Source organism: Eupeodes corollae, chromosome 2 (assembly GCF_945859685.1).
Source record: "Eupeodes corollae chromosome 2, idEupCoro1.1, whole genome shotgun sequence".
Lineage (NCBI taxonomy): Eukaryota > Metazoa > Arthropoda > Insecta > Diptera > Syrphidae > Eupeodes > Eupeodes corollae.
Window position 1 is genome coordinate 1,911,568 of NC_079148.1, and position 18,578 is coordinate 1,930,145.

At 32.4% G+C, this 18,578-nt stretch overlaps 1 protein-coding gene across 11 annotated transcripts in view; it reads right to left on the minus strand.

Moving 5' to 3' along the window:
• Positions 1 to 18,578, minus strand: part of LOC129944733 (disks large 1 tumor suppressor protein) — a 99,786-nt gene that overhangs the window by 78,016 nt on the left and 3,192 nt on the right. For 4 of the 11 annotated variants that reach the window (XM_056054386.1, XM_056054385.1, XM_056054382.1 and 1 more), the window contains exons 1-2: positions 6,985 to 7,774; positions 5,402 to 5,533 (exon numbers count right to left, since the gene is read on the minus strand). In XM_056054386.1, the coding sequence (XP_055910361.1) occupies positions 5,402 to 5,533; positions 6,985 to 7,567 (715 nt within the window). In that variant the 5' untranslated portion in view covers positions 7,568 to 7,774. Of the gene's footprint in view, positions 1 to 5,401; positions 5,534 to 6,984; positions 7,777 to 16,538; positions 17,395 to 18,578 lie in introns of those variants that run through there. The other 7 variants (XM_056054379.1, XM_056054384.1, XM_056054383.1 and 4 more) reach the window with 5 other exon arrangements.

Below are 18,578 nucleotides of genomic sequence, written 5' to 3' on the forward strand. Positions count from 1 at the left end.
ATCGATTTCAATGATAGCTACATATAACTGGTCCCTTAAAAAATTTTCTTAATTTCTCGATATAAAATCAGCTGTTCAGAAAAATTAACTTCCGTTCAAAAAATTAAAAATTACAAGACATTAAATTTTTTTTTCTCTGGAAAAAAATCTAAGAATAAATTCCAACCTATCAGTGCATAATTTGCATTTCTAATCAAGAGGCCATACAGTCTGTAAAGTAAATCAAACGCGTTATTTATAGTTTGATTTAAATTATTTTATTACAAATTACTTAAAAAATATTTAATACAAAAAAGAGCGCTATGCTCGTTAAGGTTAAAAGGAAAAGTGGCTGGTTTAGGTTGGCGCCTTACACGCGTTGGCGGATAGTTGACATTTTGCATCTGTCATATTTTGATTAGGACATTGAAGATAGTTACTTGGGGTCTGTTCCCATTACACAGTCAAATGTCAGTTTAAAAACTCTTCCGCATTGAGTTCAATTAGAACTAAAACTGGCTCCTTAAAGCTAAGATTTTAAAATTTTAATTTGGTATATCCAAAATTCGAAATCCCTAATTTTACTGACGATTCAAATATCATAATAGGGGCCTTAATTTAGATAAAAAACCAGTCAATTAGTGAGATAATAAAATTCTCAATGAATATAATACGAAGCAGTTTATATCTACATTAAGTTTACAAAAATGAACAAGGCGACAGCCTTGATCTCTAACACAACAACTCCCACTCGATAGTCGATAAATTCCTGTGCTATAATAAACGAAAATAACCTTATAAATAGAGTTCTTGAAATCATCAATTTAAAACAATTAAAACCTTCTTTAGTTCAGCACATAAGAGAATGATAAAAGGATTTTTGTACTATACGAGTGAGTATAGTATAAGCAAGACAAAAATGTGTGTTTTCCCTCCTTCCTGTCACACTAGATTTTATGCATTTATAAACGTCTAGCTATCTATTGTGTATGCCAACTTTTCTCTCTACGCCCAACAGTCTTTTTCTAAGACTCTATATACGATCCACCACATTCCTATGCCCCTGTTTCATTCAAAGACACGGAATGTAAATCAAATTGAAAAGCCTATTGAACATGGCTGGTTTTTAGTCCTTGATAAGCACTTTATTTCCTTTTTTACCCAGAATAAAGCATATATCCGTTCTCGTATAGGTAGATATGCCAGCCATAGCAGTTGACGCGACCAACCGACCGACACGTATGACTTTGACAGTCTGCAGCGTTGCACTTGCAAAACAAGTGGAGAGAGAGAGAGGCAACATGCTAAAAGCTTTAGGAAAAAAAGGAACAATGCATAGTGTGTAATAAATTATTGCATCTTCACATCAAGTGCAATACAATACTGCTGCTGTTCTGCTGCTCTATGTAGATACTGGTAATAATATCCATAGTTTTGAATTACAAATAGTATTTTTTTTTATCGAAACTTTATAAATATACAAAATAAAGTGGCAAGTAGATACGAAGAATATCTAATCAATAAGAAGAATATATGGCACCTAACATTTTATATTTTTTGAGTGACATTTAAATTCAAATGAATAGAAGTGTAAAAATGGAGGTCGATTCCTTTTTTGTTGCCCGAAGAAGCTTTTATAAGCTTGCCAATCAAAATGTAAACATTTCAGAAACTATCTGAAGGACAAACTTTGACTGATAGATTAAGAAAGAACGGTATTATAGACATAAATAATATTTGCAGGTTCCTGCTGTCAAATAATCCAAAATGAAACAAGTGAAAAGCTGATTCTAACGTTAAAATATATAAATTGCATTGCGCAACTGTACATTCATTAAGAACACAGTGACTTTAAATAAACCTTACTTGTGTGAGGTTTATGACAGAAATTAGGGGACCTGTAATTGTTTGCTATTTTCTTTGTTTTTTAGCAATATTCATTCAATTTATGTGTACCCTAAGGGACCTATTGTACGTGGATCACTGACTTTTTTTTTGACAGGCTAATATAAGCGATCATTGAAAATGTCTGTCATTGAACAAAATTGTAGTAATAGCTACTTGTAAAATCCAGTATTGAATTTTGAACATATTATAGCGGTATTTTAAGCAGTTAATTAATACAATAACAAACATTTCAAGTATTTTTACAAAAAGAAACAATGCAATTTGAAGTAACATTTGTTTCGTAAATCCATTTAAAGAATTTAAATAATGAAATTTCAATTTTACTGAACAGTTGACTGCCAAATTTCAAACGAAATCAGTTTTGCACTATTACGTTGACATTGGGCAGGTTCCGACAACATAAAGGACTTCATTTGCACTCAACTTCATACTTTGAACGTAAATTTTGATCAAGGCAACTAGTTACTTTTTCAAGTGTCATACATTTCAAACTTGGAACTTTACTTCATTAACTTCTACACTCATTTTATCGTACAGTAACTACTAAATACATGGTCTACAAAGCACTCCTCAGGCAAGTTACAAGCCCAACACGGTTCGCATTTTGTAATGTAAGGGAATATTACTGATTTCTTTTTCTAAATTGATAAGGTACCCTTTTATAGAAAAGTTTGTTTAGAAAATAAATAAATCATAGAGTAATAAAGTTTAGCTTTCAGTTAAATGAAAAAACACAATAAACTGTCATTTTGACAGAAATAGACTTGACTTGATAGTTAGGGAAATTTTTCTTGACTAACTTTCCAGTCAACTTTCCATTAAAGTTGCCTTAATTGGAAAGTAATTTTATGGCAGGTGAAAGATATGAATCCCTTATGTCGTCTGAACCTGCCCATTTATTTGCAAAAAAAAATTACTGATGAAAACCCCAGTTATAGCTATCATTGAAATTAATCCGAAAACATTTTGAAAGGATGGTTCTACTGTGTTTTTTTGATTAGAAATGAAAATTATGTACTGATCCAACGGAAATCGGAAAGATTTGTGTCCCAATTTAAAACAATTTCAATGACTGATTTCTGTCCGTAAACTTTTTTCAATAGCAGATATTCTTGATGATCATTATAAACAACCTTCCAAAAAAATCTGATGATTGGTTTTCCTGATGAAAAAGAATGATATCTATAATTCGCCCGTAATGACAGATTTAAAATATACGGTGTTTTTCAATCAAAAAATTTTCCTCAATGACAGAAGCTATCATTGATCACTGTATTGATTTTCATCCTTCAAACCAGTTATTCCATTTTTTTGACAGGCCGGTCATTACCATAAAACCATTGAACATTTTTGTCTTAAAAACAAAGATTCCTGATCGGAGTCATTCATCTGAGGTTAGAATTGATCATAAAAACCACGATGATTTTTTGCTTCATGTGCATTTTTCATTTTTTTGGGTGGATTGTCTTATGCCTAAAAGTAAAACAAATCATTCCATTACTGTCAGAAATGTTTGTACCAACGGAACGACAAAAATGTCAACCATAGTTGTCGGCAATCGGTGAAGATAATTCCAATGGTTAATTTCAATGATGAAAACTAATGAAAGCTATAAGTCTCCTGGGCCTCTTACAAATGGTCATTGAAAGCAAAACTAACGCAAGGAAAAATTACAATCCACTCATGATAGGATTTGTGACATTACATGGTCTTTAGATTTGCTTTTCATTTCTTCAAGCAGAAGTGAACAATAATCTTTGAAAAGCAAAAACCCATGTACCTGTCATTTGATTTGTTGGTATAACTATTGAACTAAAATCGAACAGACTCGTTTTCGCAAGAAACTGTCAAAAAGGCGCCAGTCGAATCTAGTGGTATATAGAATATTAATTGAAAATGTCAAAACGAATTTGGTGACATTTTTGTTTAAAATTTAAAAACTTAACCATTAACTGTGACTAATTACTATCACTTAGATATACATATGCCTAAAGATTAAAAAAATACTTCCTCCTCAAGTCCAACGAACTGCTGAGTATGTAAAAAATCCAAAGCCTTTTGATATGTTATAAATAGCTAAAAAAAGGGCTTGTCTTTTAACCATACTAGAACTATGTTAAGCATCATTTTAAAAGAAAACTAGCTCCCTACTTTTCGATTATTACCAGCCATTCAAGTGAAAAATCTACTCATCCCATATTCACATTTAAATAATAATATGTCCATGGTATCCATTGTCCTCGTAAGTAGGACAGGCTGCATCCATCAATACACTCCTCGTGTATATACTTTATACATTATAGGAGGTTTATATGAATGTTCATGTTTTCATAATATAAAAGTTTTTGTGTAAAGTTCGTAAAAAAAACCATCTCCTCACTTCAAAACTTTTAATGAGCGCAGTGAAAATGCAAAATATATTCACAAACGCTACCGTTGCATAAGTAGAACAGGAACAGGACACTGAAGCACTGATTTAAGATGTTCTACTAACTTAACATAGTTATTTATATTTAAGTGTGTACATAGTATATAATATATGCGCGTTCGTTAAACCCTTTTAATTTGTGAAGTTAGGTTGTAAGTCCTATAAGGCCAAGTTATGAAACCTTAATGAAATTTCATAAAATGCTGAAAGAGAAGTTAAAATGAGGCGTATGAATAGGCAATACATTTCCATAGGAGTGTTCTTCTAACTTAGCCGTTTCGAAGAAGATTATAAAAAGAGAAACGTCACTTTGACATTTTATTCTTTATGGCTGAATTACAAACACGCTTCGGCTTCATCTGCGTTACGGTGGGCCTGCTTCGACGTTGCTTTGAATGACATTTCTATTATTTCATCCCTCCAAGGAGCAAATATTTTGTTTGTTGACGTTTTTTACAGCTCTTGAGCAGTCAGACAAAGCAAATGTTCAGATAATTGAACTAGAGCTTCCATTTGGAGTCACATTACGTTACAATACGTTCTTTTCCTTACCATTGTCAAACGAAACGTGAGGTCGAAGCATGCATCGAATTCCCATGACTGAACTCGTAAACGTCAGGCAAAGCTGAAGCGTGTTTGTGATTCAGCCATTAGCTATTTTATTCACAGATTCAGGTTAAGACAGAGACAGATTACTTTATAAGGCTGAACTAAACTTTTAGCAGAGCTTTTGGTTTTCCAATTGATTTGACGGAAAGAATTAGTGTGAGCTTAGCCTAATGTCATATCCTTTTCCTATCAAATATTGACAATTCAAAATTCAATTTCAGAAAGTGATGTGAAAATATTCATGTCGATTACAGAATCAGATAAATAAGTCCCGCATGGGTTAATAGTGTTTTTTTTTTCAAAATTATCCTTCGACATCTTTCGCAGGATATTTATCGAAGTCTCTTATGGGTGGAACTTGCAATTAGAAATAAGGGCACACTGCCTCTGCTTACAAAACAGAGATATAGATGACAAATGATAATGATATGCTTAAAAAATTGTATATGCGTCTTTATAGATGTTTACGTTACTTACCTAGGAGCGCTTGAAATAAGCGTGATTTAAAAATTCGTATTACACGCTCGATGGCAATACGTAAGGCTCGGTCCTGCGGCTCAGATAATCTTGAGTGATAGTCTTCCAGCAGTTCAAGGGCACGGTGAGCTTCTGCAAAATACAAAAATAAAAATAATATATGAGTAATTTAAGGTAAGGATCCAAAATTATAGGAGGAAGTATTATGAAATAATGAACTTTATTGAAAAAGACTGACATTATTGGCCAGTTATTATTTCCATGATTTCTTAGAATTTTTTCAGACGGATTGACAGAGCAGGAGAATGAAATATAACAACAATTCACTTTCTATTCCCACTCAGCAATAAAATTAGCTTCCTTATTGAATTAAGCGATAAAGAATTCTTGGAAAATTGAATCCTAAAAATTCTGTTCTCCAATTTTTGACAGCTAAAGTCAGACATTTGCATGAGAAATTTTGTTTATATCTCTGAAAATAATAATAATAAAAACATCTCCGAGTTTTTAGCAATATAAACTGACCGAATTAAAAAATTATCAGATTTTCTTTTGAAGCTTGGGAACTTAAAAAAAAACTTCAAGACAGAATTACTTTTGAAGTGAATTTTTGATCATTATAATCTGATAGATAATACAACGGTTACGAAGTTAATAGTCCTTTCGATCTGTCCAAGTTTTCTCAGAAGTGCGTACAAAGCGTTACGGACTGTTAATTTGAATTGATGTTGTGGTGATTTGATAATGGGTTGAGAATTATTTCCGCTCCATATACAGCAGTAAAGCTAATTGACGAATCTATTTAAACAAAAATTAACTTTATCACTCAGCACCATAAATGGGCGCATTGCTGTATGAACTTCGTGAACAGATCTATTTTTTCAAAATAATTTCTAACAATTTGAAAGTTTTTTTTTGGCAATAAGCAATCCATGGTGAACTGTCAAACCTCACTAAACAGAAATGTTAAAAAAGTTTGACATTCTTAACTGTCAAACCATAGACAACAACAATCAACATTTCTCATGCAGCTCAAAAACCACTATTTATACCGTATTTACAAAGATAAATGACAGATGGTAAGTCAAAACAGGCTTAGATTAAAAAATTGTAACATAAACAAATATTAAATCTCTATGATTTAGATTTAAAATGCAACTTCTATGCTAAGACTTCCAAATAAATAAACATCTTCCAAGTTTTAAAGAAGAGTGCAGGCAGTTGGCAGAGGTGCTTGATTTTTACGGTAAGCTATACGAATCGGGTTTTATATATCGTTTTTTTTTATTCCGCCTCTTATAATTCCGTTTCTTATGTTCTTAAACAAGGTAGCTAGTTTTGATTGCAAAATTGGATTAATAGAAAAATTAAGTGAGCAATAAATAATTTTATTTTTCGTCGACTACTGATATTTTGTTTTAATTTATAACTTGATAGAAAAGCGAACCAAACTAACATCTAGCAGGAGGGATCTTAAAAGTTTTTTTTCGGCATTTTTGAAAAACAGGATGTTAAAAATAGGAAAAACGGTAATTGTTTTTTGAAGTATGAACTACTAAGTCACATTATGAGTATATACCTACTTTTGAGCCAAGGAATTTCGAAGCAGATACATTGCACGTACTTGTTTAAAAGTGGCCACGAATCGTTACGATTCATTGGCGGATCTAACCGCGTTATAGGTTTGCTATCCATCAAAACATCAATCACTTCGTCTTCACTTATAATTAAGTTATCACCAAATACCGACGACCAATACGACCGTTCCTCAACCGTATGGAAATTCTCATCCACATCCGCTTCAATATTTCTTCCCACTTTTTCGTCAATTACATAAGTTTCGTTTTTGTCATCATTATCCTTTAATCCTTCAATTGAACATTCGTTATTTACGATTTGATTTTCTTCTTTATCCACACTCTCTCTGTCTTCTTCGTTTTCGGATTTTTCAAGAAGATTTTGATCAGAATCACTCGAAATTAAATTGGCCCGACGTTGAATATCTTCGGTTTCGGAACTTTTTTCTTCTTCTTCTTTTTCTGCATCCCACGAATGTGAATGGTCCTCGTCCTGATCCTCTAAGTCTTCTTCATCACTCGAATCAATTTCTTGATTTTTATTTATATCACGATTTTTACCTAAAAGTTCTTCTTTTTCTTCTTCCATATTAATTGATGCGTTAACTTTATCAGTAGCTAACTTAATTTTATAAACACAGGTCTAGTTTTTCATCAACGGTCGCTATGAAGAACATCCTTTGGATGTTAAAGAAAACGAACCGATCGATATCCGGCAGTAATATTACATTTCGAATTAATGGCACACGTCATTGAGGAAAGTATATTTAAAAAAAGTGGACGCACATCGACTTTTATGTTGAACAAGCGAATGACGAAGACGAACACACGACTGCAGTCTTTTTTCAATCATAAAACCTCTATGCTGTTATGCTCAATAAAGAATAAAGTACTTATGGAAACAGTAGGGTTTGAAAATTTTCAACAACTTAATATTATCATATGACAGCTAATTCCTGGTAAAGGAAATATATCTTTTATGTCTGTTTTGGGATAACAAATATGTACACGGCTTTACTCATTCAAAATGTTGGTTAAATCTCTGTTTTAGCTGTACGAGAAATGTCTATGGTCGTTTTCTATGATTTGACAGATGAGAATGTCAAAATCCATTGACATTTCTGTTCACTGAGGTTTAAAATTTCTTTTTTAAAATGCCAGAAGAACTTTCAAATTGAGGACATTTACTTTGAAAAAAAAAAAAAAAAAATTTCTCGACGTTCATAGAGAACTTCGTCCGAACCCGAAGAAAAGGGTTTAATGATGTAGCTCATTTATGGTTAAATGCCTTCGTCAATAAAAAAGACAATTCTCAAGCCATTCATCACTATTCATTAAAATTTACTGATAAGTGCTGTTTACACGATGACGGCATCATCAACCTAACTGCTTACTGATTTTAGCTGTGTTTTATTATCGAATGAGATCCAAATGGGTTATCTCTTAACACGTAATACAACAACAGTTTGTGATCCTGTTTTCTATCTGAGTCAACTTCAGAAACCTACAAAATCGTTTTTGTTATGACGGGTAGATGGCTTTTTTGTGTTTTTAAATGGTAAGGTAGTGTGAACTGTAGTATTTTTTAAAAAGGAAACAAACACGAAGAAAAAAGAAATATCTGTAGAAAAGTTGCATGTTTTTTGTTTCCAAAAATAAATCAGCTTAACATCGTCGAAATTTAGTTCAAAGAAGACGGTTCAACTTGAAATTCATTACAACAATATTGCTCGATTGTATTATTATTTAAAGTTCTCAAACTCTTAAAACATCAATTTACATTCGTCACAACCTTTGATCCTCAATATTCTGATACAGATCAGAATTAATGCATGTCTTCACAAAAAAGACGACATCTGCCTATCAAATCATGAACTATTTAAGGGTTTTGAAATAGAAAGTGGGGCTACAAGTTGCTATTGTGTCTATTTGTTTCAGATTATTGATTCTGATCTTTTCTAAAACAGGACAAATTGTTAAATCCGCATGTTTTGTTTAATAAAGGGTTTTTCAATTGGCGCGGGTAGATTATAACGCCCCGTAGCTGTCATTTTGTTTTGGTGGGATCTGTCAAATCTTTTGTTTATAATTCAGTTCCTTATGTTAAATCATCATGGTAGGTTACACAGTTGAACGGCTCTTTCAAATGATAAAACTTTATTATAAAAATTAGTGTTGGATAACGCAAGCCTTGAGCGCATTGCCCCCATTTTACGGTACAGTTGGTGGCCCTTCACAGTCGACTTTTCAACGTTTGTTGGCCAAATTCGAGACGATCGATTCAGTAAACAATCAGACAACACTCGTACGCTCAAGAAACTCAAAATCAAAAGAGAACATCGCTGCGGTCCGTAAAAGGGTACTGCAGAACCCGAGGCAGTCTATTCCTCGCCGTGCACAAGAACTCGGCCTTTCGCAGACTTCAACTTAGCGATTCAGTAAACAATCAGACAACACTCGTACGTTCAAGAAGCTCAAAATCAAAAGAGAACATCGCTGCGGTCCGTCAAAGTGTACTGCAGAACCCGAGGCAGTCTATTCCTCGCCGTGCACAAGAACTCGGCCTTTCGCAGACTTCAACTTAGCGAATTTTGCGTCGGGACTTGGACCTACAAGTTCCAACTAACCTAGGAGCTCAAATTTCATGACCATAGATAACACCGTTTGTTCGCTGACCGGGCTTCGAATCGTTTGAAAGAGGACCCCAATTTTGGCCAAAAAATAATCTTTAGTGACGAGGCGCGTTTTTTGGACGAATGGCTGTGTTAACAAGCAAAATTGACGTATATGGGACGACACCAACTTACGCAAGGCTCACCAGGTGAGCTCAAAAAGTTTCCGTTTAGTGTGGATTTTGGGCCGGCCGGCCGTAGGCGGCGTAATTGGTCCGTACTTTTTTAAAAACGACGTTAGTGAGGCGACCACCGTCAACAGCGAGCGCCACATAACGAGGATAACTAATTTCTTATGGCTGAATGGACCTAGATGACATGTGGTTCTATCAGGATGGCGATGTGTCACACAGCAACCGTCGAAGTCGAAGGTCCATGCAAATAAACCACAATCGACCGATGCTCTAATGGCTGAATCACAAACACGCTTCAGCTTTGGCTTTACCTGACGTTTACGAGTTCAGCCATAAGAATTTAATGCATGCTATCACAATGGAGCTTCGACCTCACGTTTCCTTTGACAATAGTGAGGAAAAGAACGAAATGTGACTTCCAACGGAAGCTCTAGTTCAATTATCTGAACATTTGCTTTGTCTGACAGCTCAACAGCTGTAAAAAAATGTCAACAAACAAAATATTTGCTCTTTGGAGGGATGAAATAATAGAAATGTCATTCAAAGCAACCTCGAAGCAGGCCCACTGTAACGCAGACGAAGCCGAAGCTGAAGCGTGTTTGTGATTCAGCCATAAAGGTGAACATAAAACAGGCCATCGCTCAAATTCAGCCGGATCTATGGGGAAGATTAATTGAAAAGTTTACCACTCGGATCCTTGCCATCGTTACAAGCCGAGGCGGGCATTTGAATGATGTCATATTCCACACTTAATGGCATGCGCCTTCCAAATAAAAAAATTATTTGTTAATACCTCACAAACAGCTTATTTCATTACATTTTAACATCTATCCGCCCTTATTGAACACCCCTTTTTAAATCCTTGCTAACACTTGCAACACAAGTTAAGGTGGGGAGCCCGTTCTAGTGGCAGTGGAAGCAACTCTTTTTCAATGAATCCACGAACATAGTGTTCATGACCATTCACAACATCAAATGTAAATTCCTTAAATAAATACACATTATTAGGAATTTTTCCTTTTCACAAGTTCATCACTATACTTAATCAAGAAATATACCTTTTCCATGAAAAGGGAAAGTTTACAAAACTGAAATCAGTCGTTTTAAAGGAAAAAAACAAACATGGCATAGATTTTTGAAGGTTTTAACATTTTCGATTTATGGGGCATTAACATGCTATCGTATAAAAGTGAAACTAAATACATTGAGTCTTAAAAAACTTTCTGAAGTCTTTCTTAATAGAACTAACATTAAATGAATTCTTTAACTATGATACAAAAAAAAAAAACATAAAAATGGTGGTTGGAGTGTTGAACTTAAGACAGCATATTATTTTAACGCTTATATTAAGTAATAAGTTTAGATAGTAATCTTATATTGCTGTGGTCATGGTTCATGTCATGCTAGTTTTTTGTTCAATTAACGTGTTTCATACTTGTTAGCAAGTTAATTCTTTTAACATTCATATAAGTTATATACGTTACAAGAAAGGATTAAAACGGTTTTTGTGTCGTGTCATTTTGTGTACTGAAAATTTACACAAGAAAATGTAGTAAAACATTCCAATATTTCCAGTGGAATTTCGAGAAGTATATTTTTGTAGGTTGGGACTTCATTTGCAGTCAAATACATTCTTTGAACATACATTTTGACTAAAGCAGTAAGTTAGTTTTCCAAGTACCTATCACATTTACAAACTTCGAATTTTACTTCACTAAACTCTAACTTCAGTTCCTAGTACAAACTATGAAAAACATTACTGTCTACAAAACACTCCTCAGGCAAGCTGCAAGTCCATCACGAGTTGCATTTTGTATTGTAAAGAAATATTGGTTATTTCTTTTCCAATTAGACAATAACCCTTTTACACAAAAGATTAAATGGAATTGTGCAGAAAATAAATAGTTCATAGAGTAGTAAAGTTCATCTTTGATTTAAATAAAAAAACATGACCAATTGTCATTGTGACATGAGTTGGTTTGACCTGATAGTTAGGGAGATTTTTCTTGAATAACTTTCCAGTCAACTTTCCAATAAAGTTGCCTTAGTAGCAAGAACATTTTTTGGCAGCTGGCCAATCAGATACTAGAGAGTTGCCTTACTTTCAAGTCCTTTGTGTTGCCTGAACTTGCCCATTGTTAGATGATAGCAGTAATATAACTTACAAAGACTGTCTTAATCAAGAGCTGTCAAACAAACAATTTTACAACAGAACTGTGTTTGGTATTTGTTTTTGAAGATTGTAAAAAATTTGGCAAAGGTTGGTCAACTGTTGCACCTTGGAACGTTGGAAACTGGTAAAAAGCGTAATTTAAAAAAATATTCTAACTAAGAAGTGTTACTGTTAACGTGTTGACAAAAATGAATGTCATTTGAACAAATTGTGTCATTTTTAAGCGGCTCTGTCAAAAAAGTTGATCTTTTATGGAATAATTACTCGTATATTGTTTTTAACATTTTTTGTTTTACATATTAATTTAATATGAATATTTTTCATATCGACTGTATCTTCTACTTAGCATAATTTCCTTTGCTTTCCACATGAATAAAATTTCCATTTTCCATAAGTGTACTCTAATTTTTCTTTTAAAGACAGAGTCCACAATATATGCACTGCTGTGCATTCCTCAAGTGCAACATTATTTCTTTCATATAATAATTATCTATTATGCTCTAAGGAAATTCTGATATATACTTAATTCTTTGTCGTTGGCCCAGTTTGGGTTTATTTATATTTTTGCGCACTATTTATTCTTCTTTAATTTTTTTTAAATTGAACGCGAGTAATTTTTTATAAACTAAACATTGAAACAAAAATAACAACAACATTTCTTTAACCTTTTATTTTTCTGGGCGCGTTTTATATTCAAACCTATTGTAGAATTATAATTGGATTAAAAATTGACGATTATTTTTTGACATACTGTTTCTTTGAGTTTAGATGATTTTTTAAATATTTTACATTTTCAAAACAACAAAAGAGCAGCAGCACAAGACATGTGTGCCTTCTTCTTCTAAACAATGTGAGGTACTTAAGACTCTTGGAGTCAACAGACATTGGACAAGCTATCAATTAAGACGCTTTACATTAATTTCGATGTTTTTTTTTTTTCTTAATTTTAAATAAAAACAATTTTTTCTTCTTGTTTTAAGGGCTGATTAAAACGTGGAAAATTGACTTAGTTAGAGAGAAACGACAATGTCGATATTTGTATGCAAAAGCCAACGGGTGGTTTTTTAATTGACATTTTATCGAAGCAGTAAGGGGGTGGATGGGAGAGCTATTAATGAGCATTACCAAGCGGATTATATGCATATTGAAAAGATATATATTTGCTTGTCATAAAGAGATAGTTCATTAAACAAAACACAATCAGGTTCTAATTAAAAATCTTCTGCGCTTCACTATGTTCTCCTCAATTTTAAATTGAGGTTAAGGTTCTTTTCAATCGGATGATAAAAACTCCTGAATTTTCGATTTGAGCTCTAGAGAGTCGATAAGATGCTTTTCCTAGGAATCCGTGAACTGAATTTACTAATATGGATTGTTGTTTGTGAAACATGTCATCTCCTTGAAGAATATATATTAGAAAAAGCTGAGCTATTTGCAAATTTAAAATTAAATTGGTTTGAACAACTTATGACTACAGCGAACTGTATTACTGGCAACACAAAAAATCAAAAAATCAAATTAAACCGATTGATATGTCAAATTGCAGAAGAACTTAGATCTGTTCTTTTTTAACTATTGTTTATTATTGAAGTCTCAAATAGTAACAATTTTAAACCATCCACAACTCAGTTCGGAAGCTCAGTTAAAAGTGTTGAACTGTCAAAACGAAGAATGTGTTTTTTTTTGGTTAGGGAGAAAACAATAAATTTAAAAGAAAATTGTCATCTTAATTGAAATACACCTTTTCTTTGATTTCAGTCATAGCTTTACATCCTTTTGTTAAAAAAAAATTAAATATTTGTTTCAGAAAATGTTTCATTATTTATGTCATCAATTTGTATTCAAATGTTCAAGTTAGTTTGACGGATCAACAATTTCTAACTATTGTCAAATCCAAATGATTCTAACGAATTCCTAACAATGACACTAGAACAATTGACAGAAAATTTCGATATACATAATAACAAAAGTTATCAGTTGTTCGGAAAAGAACAAACCAAACTTCACAAGAATGGAATATGACAAGTTTTCTCAAAACACTGACAGAAAGCTCGAAATGTCACTGTTTGGCATGTATTAAGTTTATCTTACTTATTTTTGAGAAAAAGAAAACCACACGCGGTAAAATAAATCTTAAAGCATAGCACTAACCAGAGCTTTAGCACATCGTGTACGTTCTGATCTGAGCAGAGTTTGATCCGACTTATTTAAGAAACGCAATGGAGAAATGAGCTGTCAAAAGCTTAAAAACTGTCCATCCGTCTCTTTCATACCACACGAACAAGCGCGAAGTCAGCCACGCTAAGCTACTCACTCCATTAGATCAGTCATTTTATTCAGAGCTCATTGAGCACGCTCTAAACTACCTCTGATGGGAAAAAGGAAACACAGACCGAGCGATCTGATATCTCTGAGCGAAGAAGCAAACAAAACAGAAATTTGTTTTGACAACTCAGTTCTCTGGGAAAGAGCGATATTATGACGATGAACATTTTCGTCCCCATATCGGCGTTATAGCACTTCCTATAACCTGCATTTTATTAAGATCCCTGCATTGTTGGTCTACTATAGCAAACTAATGCGATTACCTGTAATACGAGTACATACTTTCATACTCTATTTTTTACAGAAACTGTAATCCACCCTTAAATTCATACGAATAATTGCATTTTTGGATTTAGAAATATTTACAAGTGCTGCGTTCTTTTTCTTTAAAATTGTAACTATTTACTATTAAAACTTGGTCAACAAAACGGGGTCCGGCAGAACGCGAAAAAAATGTCAAAACAGAAAGAAAAGAGAGAAAGGGACTCATATTTGACGTATCAGAACTAACAGGGACGGTATATGTATATAAAATCATTTGCAGTTTAATAATTTTTGACAGATTATTATCCGATTTTCAAAATTTAGCTAGCTTTTAATGACATTTTTCGTATACAGAACGATTTCTAAAAGTTCAATTCAAAAATAACGCAATTATTTAATTTTAAAGAAATGAGTTAAAAAAAAAGTCACAGCTGTTACACTTAATATTGGGCAGGAACGTCATTTGTAGCCAACTGCATTCTTTGAACTTAAATTGATGCAACTAGTTAGTTTTTCAAGTGTAATAAATTTCTAACTCAGTTTCAGTTGAATGAAAAGTCATTATCAACTGTCATTTTTACATAGGTAGACTTGACTTTTAGGAAGATTTTTCTTGACTAACTTTCTAGTCAACTTTCCAATAAAGTTGCCTTAATTAAAAACTAGTTTTTTAACATCTGGACAATCAGATACTAAAAACTTGCCTTACTTTCAAGTTCCTTATGTCGATTGAACCTGCCCATTGTGCTTTTTGAATTAACTTTCAAAGAAAACAATACTTGACATTTTAAAGAAAATAACGCACAGGAAGTAAAAATATGAGTTTGACAGTAGAGTAAGGGCAAAATACAATCAATGTACACATGTAACGTAACCTTATTTATTTTTGATTGAATTAATGCGGAACACACTGATTTTGTTCATAAAATCATTTTTAATCACATTAAAGAATGGAACGTATATTTGTAAAACATATTAAAATAATTTAAGAATATTTGGTCAGTTTCAGTTTAATTTTGAAAATATTTTAGAAGAGCGGAGGAGTAAATATAATAATATAATAAATATAAAAATGTAGCGTTTATTGGAAATTTCTACCAGCAAAAAAAAAATTAAATTTACAAAACAAATTTAAAAGCTATTTATATTCTTAAGAAAATCAATACAATTTAGGATCGTTTTTTAGCTACAAGTACAAAAAAAAACAATAACAACATTTGTTATGTACAAAGAAAAAAGATCAAAGAGAAAAAGTGTTCCTGATTGAAATCAAGCATTTAAGGTTAGAATTTATCATCCCAACTGACAGAAGTGTAAACAAAACAAAAGGAACGCATTCAGTGGACAAATTTTATTTCTGAGTACAAAATAAAAAATCAGCTGAAACGTCGCACCACAAAGAATAGTTTACTCTCAGTTTTCATACCGCCCATCACCTGTTCCAACAATTTCTTGGCTACGGCCTTGATCTTTCATCTTCAACCGTTAACATTCAACTATCCATATTTCAAAATGTCATGTCTAGCCGCTTTCGTCATACAAAAAATATAAGTGTTCATAAATAAATATAAAACTTCTATAAATAAAAATATCTTTTAAAAAAAAAATTAATGTGTCTAGCCAACAGGCAAATAATTTTAAGAAAACAAAAATCAGCAAATTTTTGTTTTATTCAGTTCAATGCCATTTAAATTATAAATAAAAACAAAACTGACATTTGCTAGGCGGTGGATGGATGGATTATTTCAAAGACGTTCCCTTGAAAAAAAAAACAAAGTCTTCCCAAAGCCTTAACATAACTTAACAACTTTACAAACAAACAGAAAAAACACTTTTTATTTATTAACTAACCAAAGGTTAACAAACGACATTTATACATATTTTCATTGTAATGTCAAGTAAAATAGTTAAATAATTGTCTAGTCTAACCAGACCATAGAATAAAGTGCATTTACATTCAAATTTACATTTACATTAACATTAACATCTTACCTTGCTTTTTTACAGGCATTGTCCTTTATTTTATTGTTGTTATTGTTGTTGTTGCTTTTTTCAAGTTTTCCTTCTCTTCTCTCGTCTCACTGCTTTTCTTCTCCTTTGATATTTAATGTAGGTAAAGTAGCAGGTACACAGAAAAATAAAACACGCGATTTATATTATGTTTCCTTTAATAACACTTTAATGAATTTTTTTCGTATTCCAAAATGCTATCTATTAATTTTTATAGATACTTTTTTATTGGTTTGGCAATATTTTTGCGTGTTGTTGTTGTTCTTCTATAAATAAACAATGAACAATGAATTATTAACTTTCCATTCGCGCTGTGGCTATTTATCTGTAGGATAAAATATCTTTTCGGAGAAGAAAGAAAAACGCTTTTCCGATGTTATGTTAGGTAATATTATTATTCACTGGGAAAACTCATATTCGCCATCACTTGTATAATGAATTTATTATTAACTTTATGAATTTTTTCTTTAAAGCACACACTTGAACTATATTAGGAGTATATTTGTATTTATTTTTGCGGTTGATACTAAACAAAAAAGGAATTTAGTTCAACTCGAAGAAGTATCTGTACTTTATTCAGGAATATTTAAAAATTAATATAGAGGATATTTTTTAAAGCGTTGAGATTTTTTTATTTATGGTAATTTTAGGATTTATAATAAATATTTTTACACAGAAAAATGTTACAGCGTTGATGTATATCTAGTATATTTTATTGCAAACAGTAAAACATTAAAAAACAAAAAATAATATTTTTGTGTTCCACGAGATGCGAATATAATTTCGGGAGTAAAAAAAATTGTAATATTTAAAGCTCACACAGCAGTCCAGAGGGTTTGTATCTACACATGAAGAAGAAAATTGCAAAAGTTGAGTTTTTGTGCTCACGCGAGAAAAAGATACACCATCATTGTATTTGCCACTGTGTCGTTGTCGTCCTCGTTCGTGTACCGTAAACGTGCTCAGAAAATATTAGGACAGATATTTTGTGCGATGGAGAGACATGGTTCAACATTCGCGCATAAAGGCATGCTGTGTAGCTAGATATAGAGCATAGGTACTGTGTCTCACGAGATGAAAGATGTAAGTAAACATGAATTATGTGAATATTGTAATAATTTGTTTTATATTAAAATGAGTTTGAGATCTTATACCGGGCGCCACTCAAGGTGGAAGTTGTAATATCCGAAATTATCTGATATCAGGACAAGTTATTTAAAGACGAGGGCTATATACAGAATTTTTTAGCCCTACGTTATTTTATGAACATTTTTAAAGTTTTCTATATAAAAAGAGAGAGAGCAAGATCTCACATTGGGCGCCACTTTATCTCAAATTTGATGAATCTATATTAAGTCAGTGTAAAATCTAACAGTATGCTCCACTTTATCTTGAATTTGATTTAAAGTTCTTATACCCAAAGATATCAGACCCAAATGAGGGCGGTTTATTTCATTTTGTATCCTAAGTTTATTTTATGAAAGATTTTGCTATATTAAACTAGGAGTTGAATCTTTATTAAGTCAGTGTAAAATCTAACAGTATGCTCCACTTTATCTTGAATTTGATTTAAAGTTCTTATACTCAAAGATATCAGACCCAAATGAGGGCGATTTATTTCATTTAATCCTAAGTTTATTTTATGAAAGATTTTGCTATATTAAGCTAGGAGTTGAGTCTTTATTAAGTGAGTGTAAAACTCACATTGGGCGCCACTTTGAGTGAAATTTGATTTAAAGTTGTTATACCCGAATATATTAGCTCCAAATGACAAAGTATTTTAATTCGAGGCCTATGAACCCTAGTTTTTAGCCTTTTTTTATAATTTACAGGCACTCAAGGGGTTATTAGTACCCTTTATATGTTTATATTTTCAGTGCGAGCATTAGGAAAATAGGGAAGGATTTAAAAGGTGATACCGGTGCACATTGGTCTTAAAATTCTGAACATCAAAATGGGAGGCAAAAACAGAGTTGGCTAAAGCATTCCACATTCTCGACGTACGATTTAAGAAAGAATCTC